This window comes from Scardinius erythrophthalmus (assembly GCF_964197995.2).
Source record: "Scardinius erythrophthalmus genome assembly, chromosome: 3".
Lineage (NCBI taxonomy): Eukaryota > Metazoa > Chordata > Actinopteri > Cypriniformes > Leuciscidae > Scardinius > Scardinius erythrophthalmus.
Window position 1 is genome coordinate 43,447,509 of NC_138223.1, and position 18,236 is coordinate 43,465,744.

Here is an 18,236-nt window from a genome sequence, read left to right on the forward strand (position 1 = left end):
TCACGTTTATTCAGAAAGGACACATTTAGTTGATCAAAAGTGACAGTAAAGACATTTGTGATGTTACAAAAGATTTCTATTTCAAATAAATGTTGTTCTTTTGAACTTTCTATACATCTAAGAATCCTTAAAACAATATATCATGGTTTCCAAAGAAATATTAAGCAGCACAGCTGTTTTCAATATTGATAATTGAACATATTAGAATGATTTCTGAAGGATCATGTGACACTGAAGACTGGAGTAATGATGCTGTAAATTCAGCTTTGATCACAGGAATAAATTACATTTTAAAATATAATCAAATAGATAACAATCGTGTTAAATTGTAATAATATTTCACAATATTACAGTATTTTTAATAAATTAAATGCAGTCTTGGTGAGCAGAAGAGACTTCAGCAACAACAGAATCTACCGACTCTAAACGTTTGAACGGTAGTACAGAAATATAGACAAACACCCAGACTTACAGAGCGAATTTGTGGCGCTGCTCTCTCACGTCCTGGATATAGTGTAACAGGTCATCAAAGAAGAGCTTCATCATGTGCAGCTCCTTCTCCGCCCACCTGCAGCACACACACACACACACACACACGCGCGCACACACACACGCACACACAGGGAAAATATGAACATTTGCTTATTCAAAAACATCTGTAAACTAATCCAAGTTCCAATTCACCCTTCACAGGGAGTTTGATTGACAGGCGATCTGACCAATCATAATCCGCCATCCGCCCAATCCGCCATTTTGTCCGACAAAAAGTTAGGAGAGTTAGTAGATTAACGCCGGTGGATTTGAACTTGAAAAACAGCGTGTACTCATGTCTTTCCGCGGTTAAAACAACATTCCTTCTGATGTTCATTCATGTTTATTTGATGCTATAAATTAACTAGAAGGAAGAGATTATCGGTTCACGAGCAGCTTTAACTGAGCGATCTGTCACGACACATTAAAGAGACACAAAACTGTATTAATTGTTTAAATTTCTTTCAAAAATGACCAAATTTGAAAGTTGAGACTTTGTTTCATATCAAAAGTAACCCGCTCTGTCCTGTCTGTCGACGCGTTGTCAGTTTCCTCTTTGCTACGCAATGTATTTTTCACTGCGTGAGAACGTGTGGCGTGAGAGCGGCGTGGCTTGTCGTACGTAGCAACAGTAACTAAAGGGGGCGTACTATCATAATATTTACAAATATTTTAAATTGAAAGCCTGTTTATATTGTCGGTTTTCATGTTAAGTTTTAGTCATTTTGTTGTGTTTTTGTCATTTGAATTAGTTTTTTTTTACTATATCTCCTTTTTTTTTTAAGTGTTTTTTTTTTCTTCTTCCTCTCCACACTTTAGTTCTTTGTGAACAGTCAATTATTAATTGAACATTTCTCTTACATGGTAATCCAATGAGTGTCATAACTGGAGCCGAACTGCTGGAACGTCCCAAAGAGCTTCGGCAGCAAACGCAAGGACACCACCACCGACCTGATGAACACACACAGAAACACAACGGTCAAATAGCTCCTACAGGACCTGAGAGAAGACCAAACCTCCTCAGCAGTTTCATACAGCTCTGTAATGGCCTCACCGGTGGTTGGCAAGGTTCTCCAGACAGCCCTCGATGAAACGCATGCGGATCTGACGGTCAGTGAACCAGCAGACCAGAGAGCACAACAGCTTCTCCGCCTCATTGATCAAGCCCTCCGATAGGTGGATCTGGTCACAACGACAACATGAGAATCGCAATCCACACACGAAATGCTTCAGATAGTCTGCGGTGAAGTGAACATACCGCATTATCGTCCTGGACTAGGTCCCACAGCAGAGTGTTTCCATTCTTGCAGACGTTGTCCAGGTTGATGTCAGTCACCGCGTGGGTTGAGTACTGATGTTTGTGCACCGACGGACCTGGAGCGGACATTTAGAAAAACAAAACATCAGACTAAAACGATCATGTGACTTTTGTCAGATAAAATAAACTCAGTGTCTCACTGTCTCATTACTTTATTTCTAATGGGTAAAAGTTCTAATCTGACTGAAATTACAATACTAAGATTTATGTTCATTTCTATGCTTTCAAATATTAAAAGAGCTTTTATTTTGATGGAAGAAGACCTCAAAGCTTCTCTTTTGACAACAGATTTATTAACAATTCTCACTACAGATTTGAGAAGATGGTTGGGGCGGTGCTGCATTTTCAAATGCATGTTCCCAGCAAGCAATTTTGCGTTTAAAAGACGTCTAATAGCCGTCCAAACACAGCCCTGACGTCTAGGCTGAAACAAGGCTAAATCTGGGCTGTCAGTGAAAACTTAACAGACGTCTAACCATAGTCCAAGAATAGACTAGTCATCAATTAGATAATATGTAAAAAAAAATCAACCTAATGCCTTGTAATCACTGTTGACTTTGCTTACATGATGAAATATCATACATCTCGCAAGTTATTTTGGCAAAAACTATATTCAGGGTTCCTGCAGGTTTCAGTTAGTCAAATTTAAGACCTTTTTAAGACATTTTAAGACCATAAAGATTGAAATTTAAGACCTACACGACGCATTGCCAAAACGTATTCAAATCAAATAATTCATTTTATTTCAATGGATTCATTAATTGAAAAAGCATTAACTTAATTTACAGATAAAGCAATGACATTAGTAACCTTCCAGACCCAACAACGCGTGTCAGAGAAAATAACATAATCAGATATAATTTTTTTATAGAAAATTGTACTGTGCATATTATAGGCTAGGCCTAATGTAAAAAACACATAATTAGATGATTTTAGTTGATCATAGTTGATCATAACTAGAGATGAAATGGCATGAACATTTCACTTAATTATTATAGTGCCAAAAATTATCACTGTTATCACAAGAATCCTGTTCAAAAGTACTAATACTACACAATGAAATCAATTCACCAAGTTTTATGTCGAAAAACAGCAAATAACAAATAAAATTAGCATCAATACGCACTAACAAATATTAAAATAATACGATTAAAAATGATAGCCAGATTTTAAAAGTGTCTTGCAACATGTTATATACTAACATGTACAAGTTCAAATTAAGTTGACAAAAAAGGTTTTTATAAAAAGATAACCCTCACATATTTCAGACTTTAATGTATCTTTTTTGACTCATTCTTTTTATAAAAAAATGATTTAGTGATATTTACAAAACACTTTAGCTTAGCTTTTATTATTAAGAGTAAAATTCGGTCCGATTTTCCCGTGGCGTCTGTCGTTGCTATGCAACTCCACAATGACAAAAAAAGTTTTAGTGGCTAATGGATTTCCATCGCTGAAAAACGCTTGCTGTAGCTCTGCCTCTGTTACAAGATTTATTTACGGAGAAGTGAAAAACACCCGTAGTGTTTGGGTGCACCCGCATCCTTTATGTCTTTTTTCATGTTGCTGCGCCTGGAAATAAACGAGCGCGTTGCTTCTATTATAAGCGCGCTTACCACGCGTCTACATTTGAATGAACTTGAGCGCGAAAAAGACGCGATATGTGAACTGCCTCTTGGCGAGCGACTTTTTTGCTACTTTGTAATAACTTAATGCGGCCAGCGTTTCTGGAAATGAACGAGGGTAAAATCTTTTTTAAGACCTGACTAAATTAAATTTAAGACCGCGGATGAAAATCTGGCTGTTTTTAAGACGTTTTAAGGCCTTAAATTTAAAGTTCAGAATTTAAGACATTTTAAGACTTTTTAAGACCCCGCGGGAACCCTGATATTATTTTGGCTAGAAGTGGGTTACTCATAGACGGACTATGTCTGATATGACGGCTATTGCTTGCTGGGTTATAAGCGACTCAAACTGCGAGTGTGCAGTGATGGAGTTTGTGTGGTGCGTCATTTAGCGCTGCTCCGAGACTCTGAAACCCCGCTTGTGTGTAAATGAACACAGTGCCGCGCTTCACTGAGGTGTGTGTGTACCTTGCACCAGGTGTTCGTGGTATATGGAGGCCAGGTTGGGCAGGTGTTGCTGCAGGTGCGAGCTGAGCTCAGCGTGAGAGTTGATCTGGACCAGCTCTTCCTCACATCCGGACTCTTCTCCGTCAAAATCCGCCATGTTCTTCTCGGATTTGGCGCTGACTTGGGAACTGCTGCAGCTTACGTCATCGGCGCTCAGCATGTCCTCAACCATGTGACTGCAGAGAGAGAGAGAGAGTGTGTGTGTGTTAAGAGTATGTTACCAGAAAACAATGGCTCTGTGATTCTGTGCTGCTCCCGCCATAACTACAGTATATTTTATCCCGCTCCTGCCCAACACTTTAACGTTTTTGTCCCGTTTCCACCCACAAAAGCCCGTAGGAAGAGGTCTACATGGATTTTTCAGTCCCATTCCGGTTAATTCCGTTAATCCGGTCCTATTCCAATTCCAATTTCCACACACAGAACGCTTCAGATCTCCAGTGACAGACTTGTGCGGTGCTGTTATTATTATTATCATTACTACAGGAGCCCATGTGTCATTTCTTTCTCCCGTTTCCCGCACACATATCAGTATCTTCCGTCCTGCACCCCTTAATCTAGCAAAAACTAGTCCCGCGCTGCACTGTTGCGGCGTGTCCCAGAGATCCTGCGTTGTGTCGCAGGATTGAAGACTTCTACTCTGAGTCAAAACCTAGTGAGCCATCTACATAGACAATGATTTAAGGCAACTTTTTTATCTTTCTTTAGTGTGTAATGTTGCTGTTTGAACATGAAAAAGGTCTGCAAAGTTACTAAAGCACAAAGTCCCTCTGACGGGAGTTATTCTCTATATCAGTGTCACTGTTTCTGAACTCCCTGAAACACCTCTAATGTAGTCTTGAGTTTGCTTTCGGGAACAAACATGTCACAATATAGTTGTATTAGAAGTAGGGATGTCAACGATTAATCGACGATCGATTAATTGTCGATAATACATTTAATCGATAGAACTTATCGATCATCGATTAAGCAGGTCTTCATGCGGGTTCGCGGCGTGCTGCTCAACCGCGAAACATGTAAAGCGAGCGCGCCGGAGTTATGTTTGGGACCATTTTACACCTTCATCATCATGTAAGTTTGCGTGTGCATTCGCAGCCTTTTGTTTTGTTCAAATGTAAGTTGTAATACTGTTTATTTTGTGTATGCCTATCTATATCTGATTTATCTCATATTGGATGCATTTGGTAAAGAACTCTGTAGTAAAGCGTCAGCTTCAGCGCGCGCAGCTCAAACGGCAGTGCACGACTAATAATGACTATTGGGACTGTAATATTGCATAACATTATAAAGAGAACAATATTGTAATAAAAAATTGTGAATTATTTGGGTTTAGTTGCCGTGTCGCGTTGCTTCAGGAAGAGCGCGTCCACAAAAGGAGTAGTTCTGAATGAATGGCACGTAACTTAGTTCAAGTTCACTTGTGCATGAATTTGCGTCATTTTGTGCAGATATAATTTGTAATATTGTTTATTTTAAATATATCTGATTAATCTCATATAGGATGCGTTTCTTTTAGATAAATAACGTGCTAGCAAAGTGCTCCAGTTTAACGGTTGCAGATTCATTCAGCGCGTGCAGTTGTTCCAGGAAGAGCGCGTCCACAACAGTCACACATTCTAGCGCATATGAGGCGGCGCTGGTGACGCGTTGTATTAGTAGTTATATTTGATTATTAAATAATTAATTTAATTATCAATCACATCGAAACATTTTACAATCCTACTAGCCCTTTTATTTAAAACCATTCTAATCGATTTGGTGAGGAACATTAGCATTTGCAGACCCTGTCATGCTGTTGGCCATATGCCACTGCAGTTGACGCATATCGCAGTATTAAGGCTAACGATTAATCGATTAATTGATCGTTAATTTAAACGACGATCGATCATGGGAATTTGTGAAAATTGACATCCCTAATTAGAAGTTCCCAAACAAGTTTGAAGCAGTTGACCAATCACAACATACTGGTCCAGCCAACCAATCAGAGCACTGTGTGCATTTCAGAAGGAGGGGCTTCATAGAGACAGGAACTAAACAGAGCGTTACTGACAGACTGGGAAGAGAGGGGCTGCAACAATGTGAAACGTGAAAAACAAACGTGTGTTTTTTGAACATTCAAGCATGTAATCACCCATTCTAGTAGACCCTAAAAACAAAATCAAGACTTAATAGGTCCTCTGTAAGATCCCAATACCATAAAGCAGTAAGGGAGCTCACTAGGTGTTGGCAGAGAAACGTCAACAACACATTTGAAAGGTAGCCTCACCCATCATGTTGGTGGTGATGATGGTGGTGGTGATGATGATGGTGATGCTGAGGGCTGATGAAACGCCTGCAGTTGAAGAACTCGTTGCCCATGGCCTCCGTCAGGAAGTCCGTCGGTCGAGCCATACATGACGGCTCCTGGGAACCGGAGGAGTCCATCTCCGGGCCGCCCTGCTGCGGGTGCTGGGGATCCTGGGATTGGGAATGTGAGGAGGGATCAGCCTGTTCTCCCGACGTTCCCTCCAGGCACAATGATGAAGAAGAGCAGGGTTCAAGGATCCTAAGGGAGGAAGACGAGGCAACCATGGCAGCGGCTGCTTCTGGGTTGAAAGGGATGGATTTTGTTTTGGAAAGTCCGGAGACGGGAATGCCGGGACGCTCTGGAGCACCTTGAACCTCTCCGAGGGCTTCGCCGGCTTTGCGTTTGCGCATCTCTGATGTAGAAGGCTCTCGGGTTTCTTTTTGCGGGCTGCTCTCGGATGTGACGGCGGGTCTGTCATCTTCATCATCCTCATCATCGTCCTCATCATCCTCATCGTCATCCTCCTCTTCTTCCTCCTCCTCTTCCTCCTCTTTCAGGGCCTCACTGTCAGCCATGTCGTCGGAGTGCATCTCGCTGCCAGGGCTGCCTGCTGATTGGCTGGCTCGACTGGATCCGGCCTCGTTGCTCGAGGCTTCGCTGCGTCCGCTGCTGCTGCCCTCCTCGCCACTGTTAGCCGTCTCGTCCGAGCTGCCCTGCAGAGACTCCTAGAACAGCAAAAAACACCTAAATTACTTGACTAGCAAAAAACACCTGAATTAGGGCTGTTGTAGTGTCATTGTACTTCTGCAGGGCATATTTGGCGTGTGTGTGTGAGACGCCCTCTAGTGTTCAGATGGAGCAGCATTTACTACCGATCAGCCGCTGCACTGACAAGCTGTGCGTAAAATAATCACAGCCTTTGCCAAATCGAGTGTGGTTTCATTGCGATTAATCATGCAGCCCTAACCTAAATTAAGCTGAATGACACTTGTTTTCATTAAATATTTTGGAATATGCGCGAACGTTACCTCTGTGTCCGACAGCCTCTGCTGCCCTCGTTTTCCGCTGCTCATGATTGGCTCGTCCATCTCCATGTCACTTCCTCCACTGTGATGCGTGTCGCTGTTGTCACTGCTCTCTGGGCTTCCTGCAGGAGAACCTGTAAGAATACAACAAGAAGTGTCTAATTCAGTATTTTCTGAACAGAATTTTCTGAACGATCATCGACGCCAACTTCAAATTGAGATAAATCTTAAATCTGTGGCATGAACCCACACACCTTTCTTGTTGCCCATGGGAATGTTGGTGTTGAGCAGGGAGGCGAAGGAGCTCTGTTTGGACAGCTGAGTTTTGGCAGCCAGGGCGTTATTCCACAAGGCCTTGATCAACATGGACGCCAAATACAGCGTCTGCGCACAGAGAAACAACTCAGCAACCACAAATACGTTTACTTTAGTCCGTCTCAAAATTCACCAACGTATGAGAGTGAGAGCTCAAACGAGTGTGTTAATGTTAATCACAAATCATCTGAGCATGTGACTGAACTGTGTACCTGTTCGGTGTGTGCGCTGGGGTGTAACCCTGACACCAGGCTGAGCACATGCCTCAGAGGAACCGGGTCCAGGTTCTTTATGAGCGAGGGGAACAGGTCATGGATGTAGCGACTGCAGTGTTTCAGCTACAGAAAACACACAGAGACACAGAGTTAATGAGACAAATTAATAAGTCACAAAGGCCGAATAGAGAAAGAGAGAGTGTGTGAGTGTGTGTGTGTGTTCTTGTTTTTATTGACTTGTATCAAGAGGGCAGAATCTACTCGAAAATATAGTAAAACCTCTTAAAAATGGCAACAATAGTGACAGCTCTAAAGGAAAGCGTCTATTACTCAATACATAGTATGCAGTGTTATTTTAGTATTTATGTACTATTATATTATCAATGGATATTTTGAATTGAAAGCCTGTGTTTATATTGTCGGTTTTTATGTTAAGTTTTAGTAATTTTGTTGTGGTTTTGTCATCTTAAGTAGTTTTTTTATATTTGTTTGAGTGTTTTTTTCTTCTTCCTCTCCACACTTTAGCAATATTTCAGTATTATCATATTGATAGTCATTTCCTATTTTTCTGTATGTGAATTATTTGATCAATGAAAATATACTGGATTTGTGTGTTTTTTGAGGGGACTGAATGGACTTGAACCTTTTATGGACTTACTAAATATTTGCCTGCCGATTTTTGTTCTTACCTGCCCTAAATTTTTTATGTCTCTCTTTTCTTCTGGAATTACTGGGAAAGAAACCCCCGATATATGAAGCTAACTGCATATGAAAATCATAATTGTATGTGATACCACTGGTGACCTGACTGTTCTGTTCTGTTCTTTTGCATGTGTTTCACTAAAAGAAATTAAAAAATAAAAATGTTTTAAAAAAAGATTAGAACATAGTATGCAACATTTACAAAGGGCAACATTCAGTAATTAAATAAAAAATAAGTTATTTTGCATTTATTAGTTATATTGCTGTTATTATATAGTCAGTAATCAATTATTATTATTATTATAATTATGAGTGAGTGAGTGAGTGAGTGAGTGAGTGCGTGAGTGAGTGAGTGAGTGAGTGCGTGAGTGAGTGCGTGAGTGTGTGTGTGTGTGTGTGTGTGTGTGTGTGTGTGAATGAGTGAGTGAGTGAGTGAGTGAGTGTGTGAGTGTGTGTGAGTGTGTACCTGAGCGGCGGCCCATATACAGTCCACATGTTGAGTGCTCAGTCTGCCCTCGGCTGCCAGGAAGTTCAGGATCACTTGGCACTGTTTAATAATCTACAGCAGAAACAATACAAGCACAATCAGAAGTAATAAACCTCAGCAACAAGAGAGAACTAGACATGCAACCAAAAAACTACAAGGATAAATATGAGCGATGTCTCCTCACCTCAATGTGCAAATTTGGTCCAAATATGTGCTCCACAACATTGTTGTTGATGAGCCAGTCCGCGAGTTCCTTCGCTATCGACCTGTAAGATGAAACAAAGATGTCAATAGAGGTCCAGCTTGACCGAACTACTAAAATCAGTGGAGTCGAAACACTCACGTCTCGGTGTCAGACACCAGGGACTCGTTATTACACACGTCATTGAAGGTGTGCAGCTGATTCTACAGAAACACAAGCACAGGTTGGTAAGTAAGCACAATTTGATTTTTATAGCACTTTTAATGCAACAATGCACAAAGTGCTTTACACAATATAAAAACACAATCATTAAAATACATTAATGAAGAGCTATACAGTGCATAAAGAAACAAGACATATCGAAACCCAAAATACACAGAAGACCTCACAAAATATTAAAAGCACGTCTATACAAGTACGTTTTCAGACGACATTTAAAAACAAACACACATTCAGATGATCTAATATCAACAGGCAAACTATTCCACAGTTAATGCTCTATTAGTCCAGGTGATATGCATAAGGATGTAGTAATGACACCCAATATTAGTGCATTCCTGGAGCTGGGCGTCGTTCCACTACATCCTTATGCATCACTTTCTGCCAGGCCTTTTACAGGCTTTTCCCAAATCACTGAAGTGACCTCGACGTCCGGGTTAGCGGTAGCATGAGCCGCCAGGCAAGTGTTATTTAAAAAAACTCCTGATGTACTTACAAATTTTCCAATGCCTCGTTTTATGAGTACAGAACCTATTTTGTACTACTGTAGAAGTTTGGTGCCATTCTGGGCATTATTAGTGGGGTAATTTACGAGAGACATCATAACTTTATTATTAAACATAACTTTAATAATGTTCAACCAAGGGAAAAAAGGCTTCTGGGGGGGTGTTTGGCTCGAGGTCATGGACCATCCCTTTAAAGCTCTATTAGTCCAGGTGATATGTGAAAATTATGTTCACTTTTTCATAAAAGCATGAAACTTGATACACATGTACAGTTTGCGGCCCTGAACATTACAGGCCGGTGTAATACGATGAAATTTGTTCTTTGTTCTGGTCAGTAATCTGGCTATTAGTAATAGTAAACGCGATAAAGTGCGATGGTTCAAAGAAGAGAACAAAGCATTACAATAATCAAGGGAAGAAATAAAAGCATGAATAAGCTTCTCTGTAGCATTAAAACCGCCTCACCTTGGAAATGTTTAATAACTGATAAAAACAAGACTGAACCAACTTCTTGACAAGAAATCCAACATTTAAATTGGAATCAAAATAAACACCCACATTTCTTACTACCTGCTTAATATTCGGAGAAATCCCATTAAGAGCAAGGTCAGTCTGATTTTTACTTGAGCTCTGACCAATTACCAATCAAGCACAAACTGGATACAATGGAAAAAGGGCGTTTGTGTGTTTTGTGCGTCTCGTACCGTGATCTGACTCAGTCCGGCCAGTCTCATGGTGAGCGTTGGACTCATGAAGTACTTGAAGGCCAGATCCAAACTCTCTCTGTCGAAACACAGCGCGCTGTCCAACGGCTCCTTCACCGTGCTCCACATCAGATCGGCCATGTTACGCGCCGCGCTCTGACGCAACTCCTGATCCGACAGCTTGCACAGATACCTAGAGAGAGAGAGAGAGAGAGAGAGAGAGAGAGAGAGAGAGAGAGAGAGAGAGAGAGAGAGAGAGAGAGAGAGAGAGAGAGAGAGAGAGAGAGAGAGAGAGAGAGAGAGAGAGAGAGAGAGAGAGAGAGAGAGAGAGAGAGAGAGAGATTCACATACAACCAGATGCTTGGCACATAAAAACAACTAATCACAAATATTTGTCCAGTAGACTCCCTTCAAAGCGGCAGCTTTACAGCTCAAACAACACAGAACACTTCTAGACGTCTATTGCTAAGCATTGCTGTAATTTGTATGTTTTGTTTTTTTTTTACTCAGAGATTTAACTTGTATTAAACCTGACTAAACATTCTTTTAAGGATTGGTTTAAAAAAAAAAAACTTCTTGTCATAAAGGATATATCAGGCTGCATGATAAAGCTAATAAGCTAGTAAAAGTGAAAAAAAAAAAAAAAAAAAAATTCAGAGGCTTAATCATTACATTTAAATATCAACTATTTTATATCGTATGTTATATAAATGTGTCAGTTTAATAGTTTAATAATGTAATGGAATACATAATAGCTGTATGATTTTCAGTCTGTTTGTCTTTTGTAAAGATATGAAAATGTACTTTCAATAGAAAAAAAATTATGCATTTTATTATATTAATGGAAAATGTAATTATATATAAATGTGTAGATTTGAATAATATAATATAATATAATATAATATAATATAATATAATATAATATAATATAATATAATATAATATAAGGCATGATAGTATTTGTCTAGGTGGATGAATATTTATATGGTGTGAAGATTTAATATAATCTATATAATATAATATTAAAATATAATAATAATTTTAAGATGGGACTACTTTTCAAGGTGGATGAATAAATATAATTAAAATAATATAATATAATATAATATAATATAATATAATATATATATATTAAAAATATAATACAAAAATTATAATATAATATAATATAATATAATATAATATAATACCACAAATTTCATATAATATTATAATTTTGGGATGATAGTATTTTTCTAGGTGAATGAATATTTATATGGTATGAATATTTAATATAATATAATATTAAAATATAATAATTTTGAGGTGGGATTACTTTTCAAGGTGGATGAATATAATATAATATAATATAATATATATATATTAAAATATAATACAAATATAATATAATATAATAATTTTGGGATGATTGTATTTTTATCGGTGGATGAATATTTATATGGTATGTACATTTAATATTATACATTTATTATATATATATATATATATATATATATATATATATATGTGTGTGTGTGCGTATGATAAATCTTAAAATATAATAGTAATTTTGAGGTGGGACAACATAACATAACATTTGGCCAGCAGAAAAAATCTCCATCTGAAAAAAATCTCTCTCCATCTGAACACACTTCTACTCTCTCTCTCTCTCTGAGCTGCTCTAATCCGGTCTGGCTCGAGTCACATGACCGGCTCTCTCAGCCGTCTGGCTCCCCCAAGGTCATGTGAGGAGAGCCGTGGCGACTGTTGCTATGGTGAGGGATGCTCTTCCTAGCAACTCAACCGAGCGCAGACTCTTGGCGGGTGGCAGCGCTCTTTCTAAGAGTACTTAGATTCTGCTCTGCCTCTGTCTCGCTTGTCTTTGAGCGACTCAATCAGGATTGATTAGATGAAATAGATTTAATAATTGTACACCTTTAGGAGCAGTTTAGAAAAGCGTTCTTACCTGATAACGTAAGTGCGAAAAGGGATGATGTGCTGCATCACAGCGGGAATGTGCAACCATATTCTGATCTGTGTGCACAGGGAAAACACCTGATTGGTTACAGGTCAAACACACGGCAGACTCGGGTTTGATGGGGCGACGCAGAGGTCGGACTCACGTTAGAGACGATGGTGATGAAGGCATGTGCGATGGGGAAGGGGAGAGTGTCAGGAGCGCCGAACTCAAAGCAGTCCTTCATCAGAGAGAGGCCGTGCTTCCCGCAGAACATACACACGTATCGCAGCAGGTGCAGAGGAACCTCCACGTCCTGAAACACACACACACACACACACACACACACACACGTGACAGCACTTCATCAACAGCATGATCCTGCTTTAAAATGGGGTTCAATCAAATCATTAAAACAGTTTTATTCAAATAAATGCATAGATTTTACAAATTATTCGCACAAAAATGTATTTAGCTCGTGATTCATAAGGCCCAAAGGATCTTGTGTCAGTTATTCTTATGACTAAACATAAATTATTAAATAACTATAAAATTAAATACAGAAAATATGAGGTATGACAACCAGACACAACATATAACCTATTAAAAATAATAATTACTATTAATAAACGTTGTAAGTAATCACAATTATGACAATAATATAATATATGTATGAAGACCAGATGAAACCTATTACCTGTTAAAATTATAATATAATTATTATAAATAACAAATGTAATTAATCATAGTTATTAATAATAATAATAATAATAATAATAATTTAATATAATATAATAAGTATGAAAAACAGACATGACCTATTACCTATTAAAATATAATTATTATTAAGAGAAATTTAATTAATAATAATAGAATTAATATAATAATTATTATAGGTATGAAAACCAGACATGACCTATTGTCTATTCAAATTATAATATAATAATTATTATTATTATTATTATTAATAATGTAATTAATCACAATTAATAATATAATATAATATATGTGTATGAAAACAGACATGACCTATTACCTATTCAAATTATAATATAATTATTATTAATAATGTAATTTAATCACAATTAATAATATAATATAATAATATATGTATGAAAAAAGACATGAGCTATTACCTATTCAAATTATAATATAATTATTATTAATAATGCAATTAAATCACAATTAATAATATAATATAATATAATATAATATAATGTAATATAATATATGTGTATGAAAACCAGACATGAACTATTACCTATTCAAATTATAATATAATTATTATTAATAATGTAATTAAATCACAATTAATAATATAATATAATACAAAATAATATAATATAATATAATATAATATAATATAATATAATATAATATATGTGTATGAAAACCAGACATGACTATTACTATTAATACAATATATTATAATACATTTTAATATATATTATATATTATAAATATATATAAAGGTAATTCTATATTATAAATATATTTATATACATATTATTAACATAATTATTATCAATAACAATGCAATTAATTATAAATAATAATATTTAATGTTTAATAATAAAACATTATACATTCAATATTTTATATAGTTTAATAATAATTATTAGCAAAATCTGTACTGTGAATGGTGTAATTTGTGTATATATTTCTCATTAAATGTTTGATTAAAAATGATTTACTAAAAATTTCATAAATGTCTTTTTTTGCGCACAGCGTGTAACATTAACACAAACTTATAAGAAATAATCCACAGATGAACTGATTGTCAAAGCAGTCGCAAACAGCACTTATTTACAGACCGCAAAGACATGCCGAAATTATTTCTCATTTAGTAGACTTCAAAGCATTCTTACATGGCGTTTGAATGATGAACAGCTTAAATTTAATCACTAAAACCTGTGATGATTCATGGGAGCGGATGAATCACGCCAAGCAACATCTAAACAAAGAACATCCCGTACTTTCACACACAAGCCACACCTAGTCAGTTAAGTCTAGTCCTGCGGCGTCCACTCCGCATCTATTGAGCTCAGAAATTATCTCTAAACGGTGTAATCAAGCCCATCATCATGAGAGCGTGTGTGTGTGTGTGTGTGTGTGTGTGTGTGTGTGTGTGTGTGTGTGTGTGCACGTGTGTGTGTGTATGAGAGAGAGAGAGAGAGAGACACTTACATTCATATCACAGAAAGAGCCGAGGATATTGCTCTCTTGTGCCGAAATATCCTGAGGGCAAAAGCAACAAACAGATATTAAAAAAAGAGAGCGATCCAAATAAATACAGTAGTGAGCAACTACAAAAACCACTGAACACAGTTTTTTGTGTGTGTTGAGGGTATTCGGTTCATCCAAATCATTCAGGAATAACAAAGCACTAACTGGAAGAGTATAAAGTGGTGTATAAAGTGTATAATGCTTGTGTGGTGTGTGTATTTTATCTCGATTGAGTCTAACAGAAGGTAAAATGCCATTAAAAACATCCATAGTGAATTTACTGACAACAATGATGGATCAGGAAAAACACTGTTTGATTTCAGTCAGAATAAACCCATAATTTGTATTTTTAAAATGTGGTGTAAATACGGCTTAGTTAATCGCACTACAGTTGGCCACGACACCGTGAGCTTGATCAGAAAGACAAAAGTGGCACATGATGTGTATACATGATGTGATCCTTCAATCCTTCAAATATTCAATGAAACTTTGTGTCATGTACAAAACATTTAAAAAAATATATATTTTTTGTAAATGTATGTACTAGATTATTGTCATCGATTCATCCATGTACGCATTTAACCTTTTTTTGACCCTGTATTGTTTCATCAAAATTGATCATTTATCCCACTTAAACCACGTCCCTCCACAATCCACTGCGAGCTCGCATTCACTTGAGTGCAACGCCCACATCTCAACATCCAATCAACAACTGATGCACAGAACATCTTTCACAATACAAAAGAAAAGATCTGACCTTACTTCTGTTTCATTGCAAGTTTAAAGTCGGCATAACATCAAAATGGACCCTAATTACTTTGTTAGCGGTTAGCGCACAGTACTAGTCTAGTGGTAAACAATTCATCCATGCAAGTTAATCCACACTAGAGCTGCACGATTCTGGATGCAGACTCACAGAGAATCACGATTTTTTGGTTTCAAACAGAGATCACGATTCACCCGCGAAAAGAGAAACTAAACAAAATAGCATGTAATTTCCTACACTGAAAATGATTAGTTGAATTTAATAAATTTGTTTATGCTAAGTGGTTGCACACAATTGATTTTAGCTACATTTAATGCATTAAGTTGAACTAAAATTGATTAAGTTCAACTTAATGCATTTGTTTAAATGTAGCTAAAATCAATTGTGTGCAACCACTTACCATAAACAAATTATTAAATTCAACAAATCATTTTTTTCAGTGTAGAGTTTCTGACAAAATATTAATTGCTGCAGTCTATTTAAAATGTTAAATTAATTTGAATGAATTATGAGTGAATGACTCACTCATAAACACTTCACTTGTTTCATTAGTGGATGAATCAGCGTTTTTGAACGAATCTATTGAATTAATGATTCGATGAGAAATACATTTTTAACAGTCACCTGTCGCCACCTACTGGTGTAACGATGTAATTGATACAACCGTTATTTGAAGCACCAAGTTACTTTAAAAAGGTGATTTACTCTATTTTGATAACTTCCGTAGACATCAGTGTTTATATCCGAATATTTGTAACACAGAAATAATGATATTGTGTGGTTGAAAAGACTGTTTGTGAATACCTAAACATGATAACTGCTCTCTCTGGCTCAGCGACAACTGCAGATTTGAATGTTCGCTGTGATTTTGTCAAAGGTTTAATAGACACAGGCGAATTGTTGTCATTTAGGAATGAGATCGAATGGGTGTTTGAATCGAGATCGCAATCTTTAAACAATTAATCGTGCAGCTCTGATCCCCACACGCAAAAAATGTTTGTCTTCGTAATCTCTCATTTATTCGTAATTTATTCGTAATCTCTAGATCTTTGACAGCAAATGGAACGCCTACTTTTCTATATCCAATCAATTCCCAGAGAGTAAAAACAAGCCACGCCCCTTATTTTTCTCATTTAATATTCCGGTTAATGCGGACTTTAAATGCCTCGGGAAAACACTTCTGAAACACAGAGCGTTGTATACACACGAGTATGTATTACCTCTATAGTGGGGTGTGTGTTGTGTTTGTAGGCCGTGTACAGGGGGAACTGGATCTGGAAGATCTTGGCAGCACACAGCAGCAGTTTCTCCTGGTCTTCTGTGCTCCAGGATGCAAACAGGTCCAGGCCAGTCTCGTTCCCGCTGTCGCCCGCCGCGGGATCACCGAGCCTGGGCTGAGGGTCCGGCTTGACCCCCTGCTTTTGGTTCTTGTGCTGATCACCATCCTCTGCTGCACCGTCCTCATCAGCAGAGTCCCGTTCCACATTCAGAGGCTCGTCCTCATTGGGCGACGGCTGTGGCTGGGCGGAGCCCCATTCAGGCTCCACCCCCTCAGTCCTACTGTTGCCATGGCCACTGCGAAGGCGGTCCCGAAGGTTGGTGACTTGGGCGATGACCAAGTTAATGAGGGCATAAACCAGTTGGCTGAACACCTCGAGGTGCTTGTATTCTTTAAAACAGCACAGACACTGCCTGCAAACGAACACAGAGAGAATCAAACATCTTCAATAATAGTTTGGCTAATATAAAGGCGCTTTCAGCTACCGAGAAGATAGACCGTAAGGATGGTTTAATACACGTGTTCCACAGATTCCTCCCAAAACCAGCACAGGGAAAGGTCCTGTCCCGAATGGCACACTTCATGTGCAATTATAATGGCCACCGCATGTGCGAGTCCACAAATCCGTAGGGTGTCCAATTTGTCATTTTAGGTTTCTGAAGGGTGCTCGAGAGTCGATAATGTGCACTTCTGCCGAGCCTGTGCTGAAGACTGTACTACCTGACAGTCAAAGCAGCGTTACGCTAAGTGTGGACTCGGAGGATAACCGCCAGGGCTTAGGGTGCCATTTGGGACAGAGCCAAAGTTCTTAATGTGCTCAACACACTGATCTACAGCAGGTCAAAGGTCAAATAACACCGATCATACATTCTTCTATGAATAAACAGCCATGATGACAAAGTAAACAGCAACATGATGCAGGATGAAGCTGAAAACATATGAATCAGTGTGTGAATGAGAAAAAAAAGTGAATGAATGAATAAATTAAGACAGTATGCGAGTGAACAAGAGAATAAATGAATGAGCAAGTCAGCGAGCAAATCATTGAGTGAATGAGAATGATTAAATGAATGAGCAAATTGGTGGGTGAATGCGAATGAATCAATGAGCGATTCAGCGAGTGAATCGGTGAGTGAATGTGAATGAATAAATGAATCAGTAAGTGAATCAGTGAATGAAAGTGGGAATGAATGATTGAATAAATGAATGAATGAATGTGTGAGAGATTGAATAAGTGAATGTAGGGCTGCACAATTTATGTGCATGTGTGTGTGTGCGGGGGGTGCAATTGATTTTTCTGATAAAAATTGTGATTGCGATTAAAAATGCAATTAAAAAGAAAAATCCAGGTTTGCTGTGCTTTTTTGTAGGGCTGCACAATTTTAT

General features: G+C 37.8%; 1 protein-coding gene across 4 annotated transcripts in view; it reads right to left on the bottom strand.

Annotated features, from left to right (window-relative positions):
* The window catches only part of usp34 (ubiquitin specific peptidase 34), a 61,646-nt gene that overhangs the window by 37,921 nt on the left and 5,489 nt on the right, over positions 1-18,236 (bottom strand). For all 4 annotated transcript variants that reach the window (XM_081361998.1, XM_081361997.1, XM_081361996.1 and 1 more), the window contains exons 3-19: positions 16,792-17,263; positions 14,767-14,817; positions 12,746-12,895; positions 12,589-12,656; positions 10,644-10,836; positions 9,356-9,417; positions 9,197-9,278; positions 8,992-9,084; positions 7,821-7,946; positions 7,548-7,677; positions 7,297-7,427; positions 6,248-6,993; positions 3,943-4,157; positions 1,790-1,905; positions 1,586-1,713; positions 1,393-1,482; positions 473-568 (exon numbers count right to left, since the gene is read on the bottom strand). In XM_081361998.1, the coding sequence (XP_081218124.1) occupies positions 473-568; positions 1,393-1,482; positions 1,586-1,713; positions 1,790-1,905; positions 3,943-4,157; positions 6,248-6,993; positions 7,297-7,427; positions 7,548-7,677; positions 7,821-7,946; positions 8,992-9,084; positions 9,197-9,278; positions 9,356-9,417; positions 10,644-10,836; positions 12,589-12,656; positions 12,746-12,895; positions 14,767-14,817; positions 16,792-17,263 (2,949 nt within the window). The remainder of the gene's footprint in view (positions 1-472; positions 569-1,392; positions 1,483-1,585; positions 1,714-1,789; positions 1,906-3,942; positions 4,158-6,247; positions 6,994-7,296; positions 7,428-7,547; positions 7,678-7,820; positions 7,947-8,991; positions 9,085-9,196; positions 9,279-9,355; positions 9,418-10,643; positions 10,837-12,588; positions 12,657-12,745; positions 12,896-14,766; positions 14,818-16,791; positions 17,264-18,236) is intronic.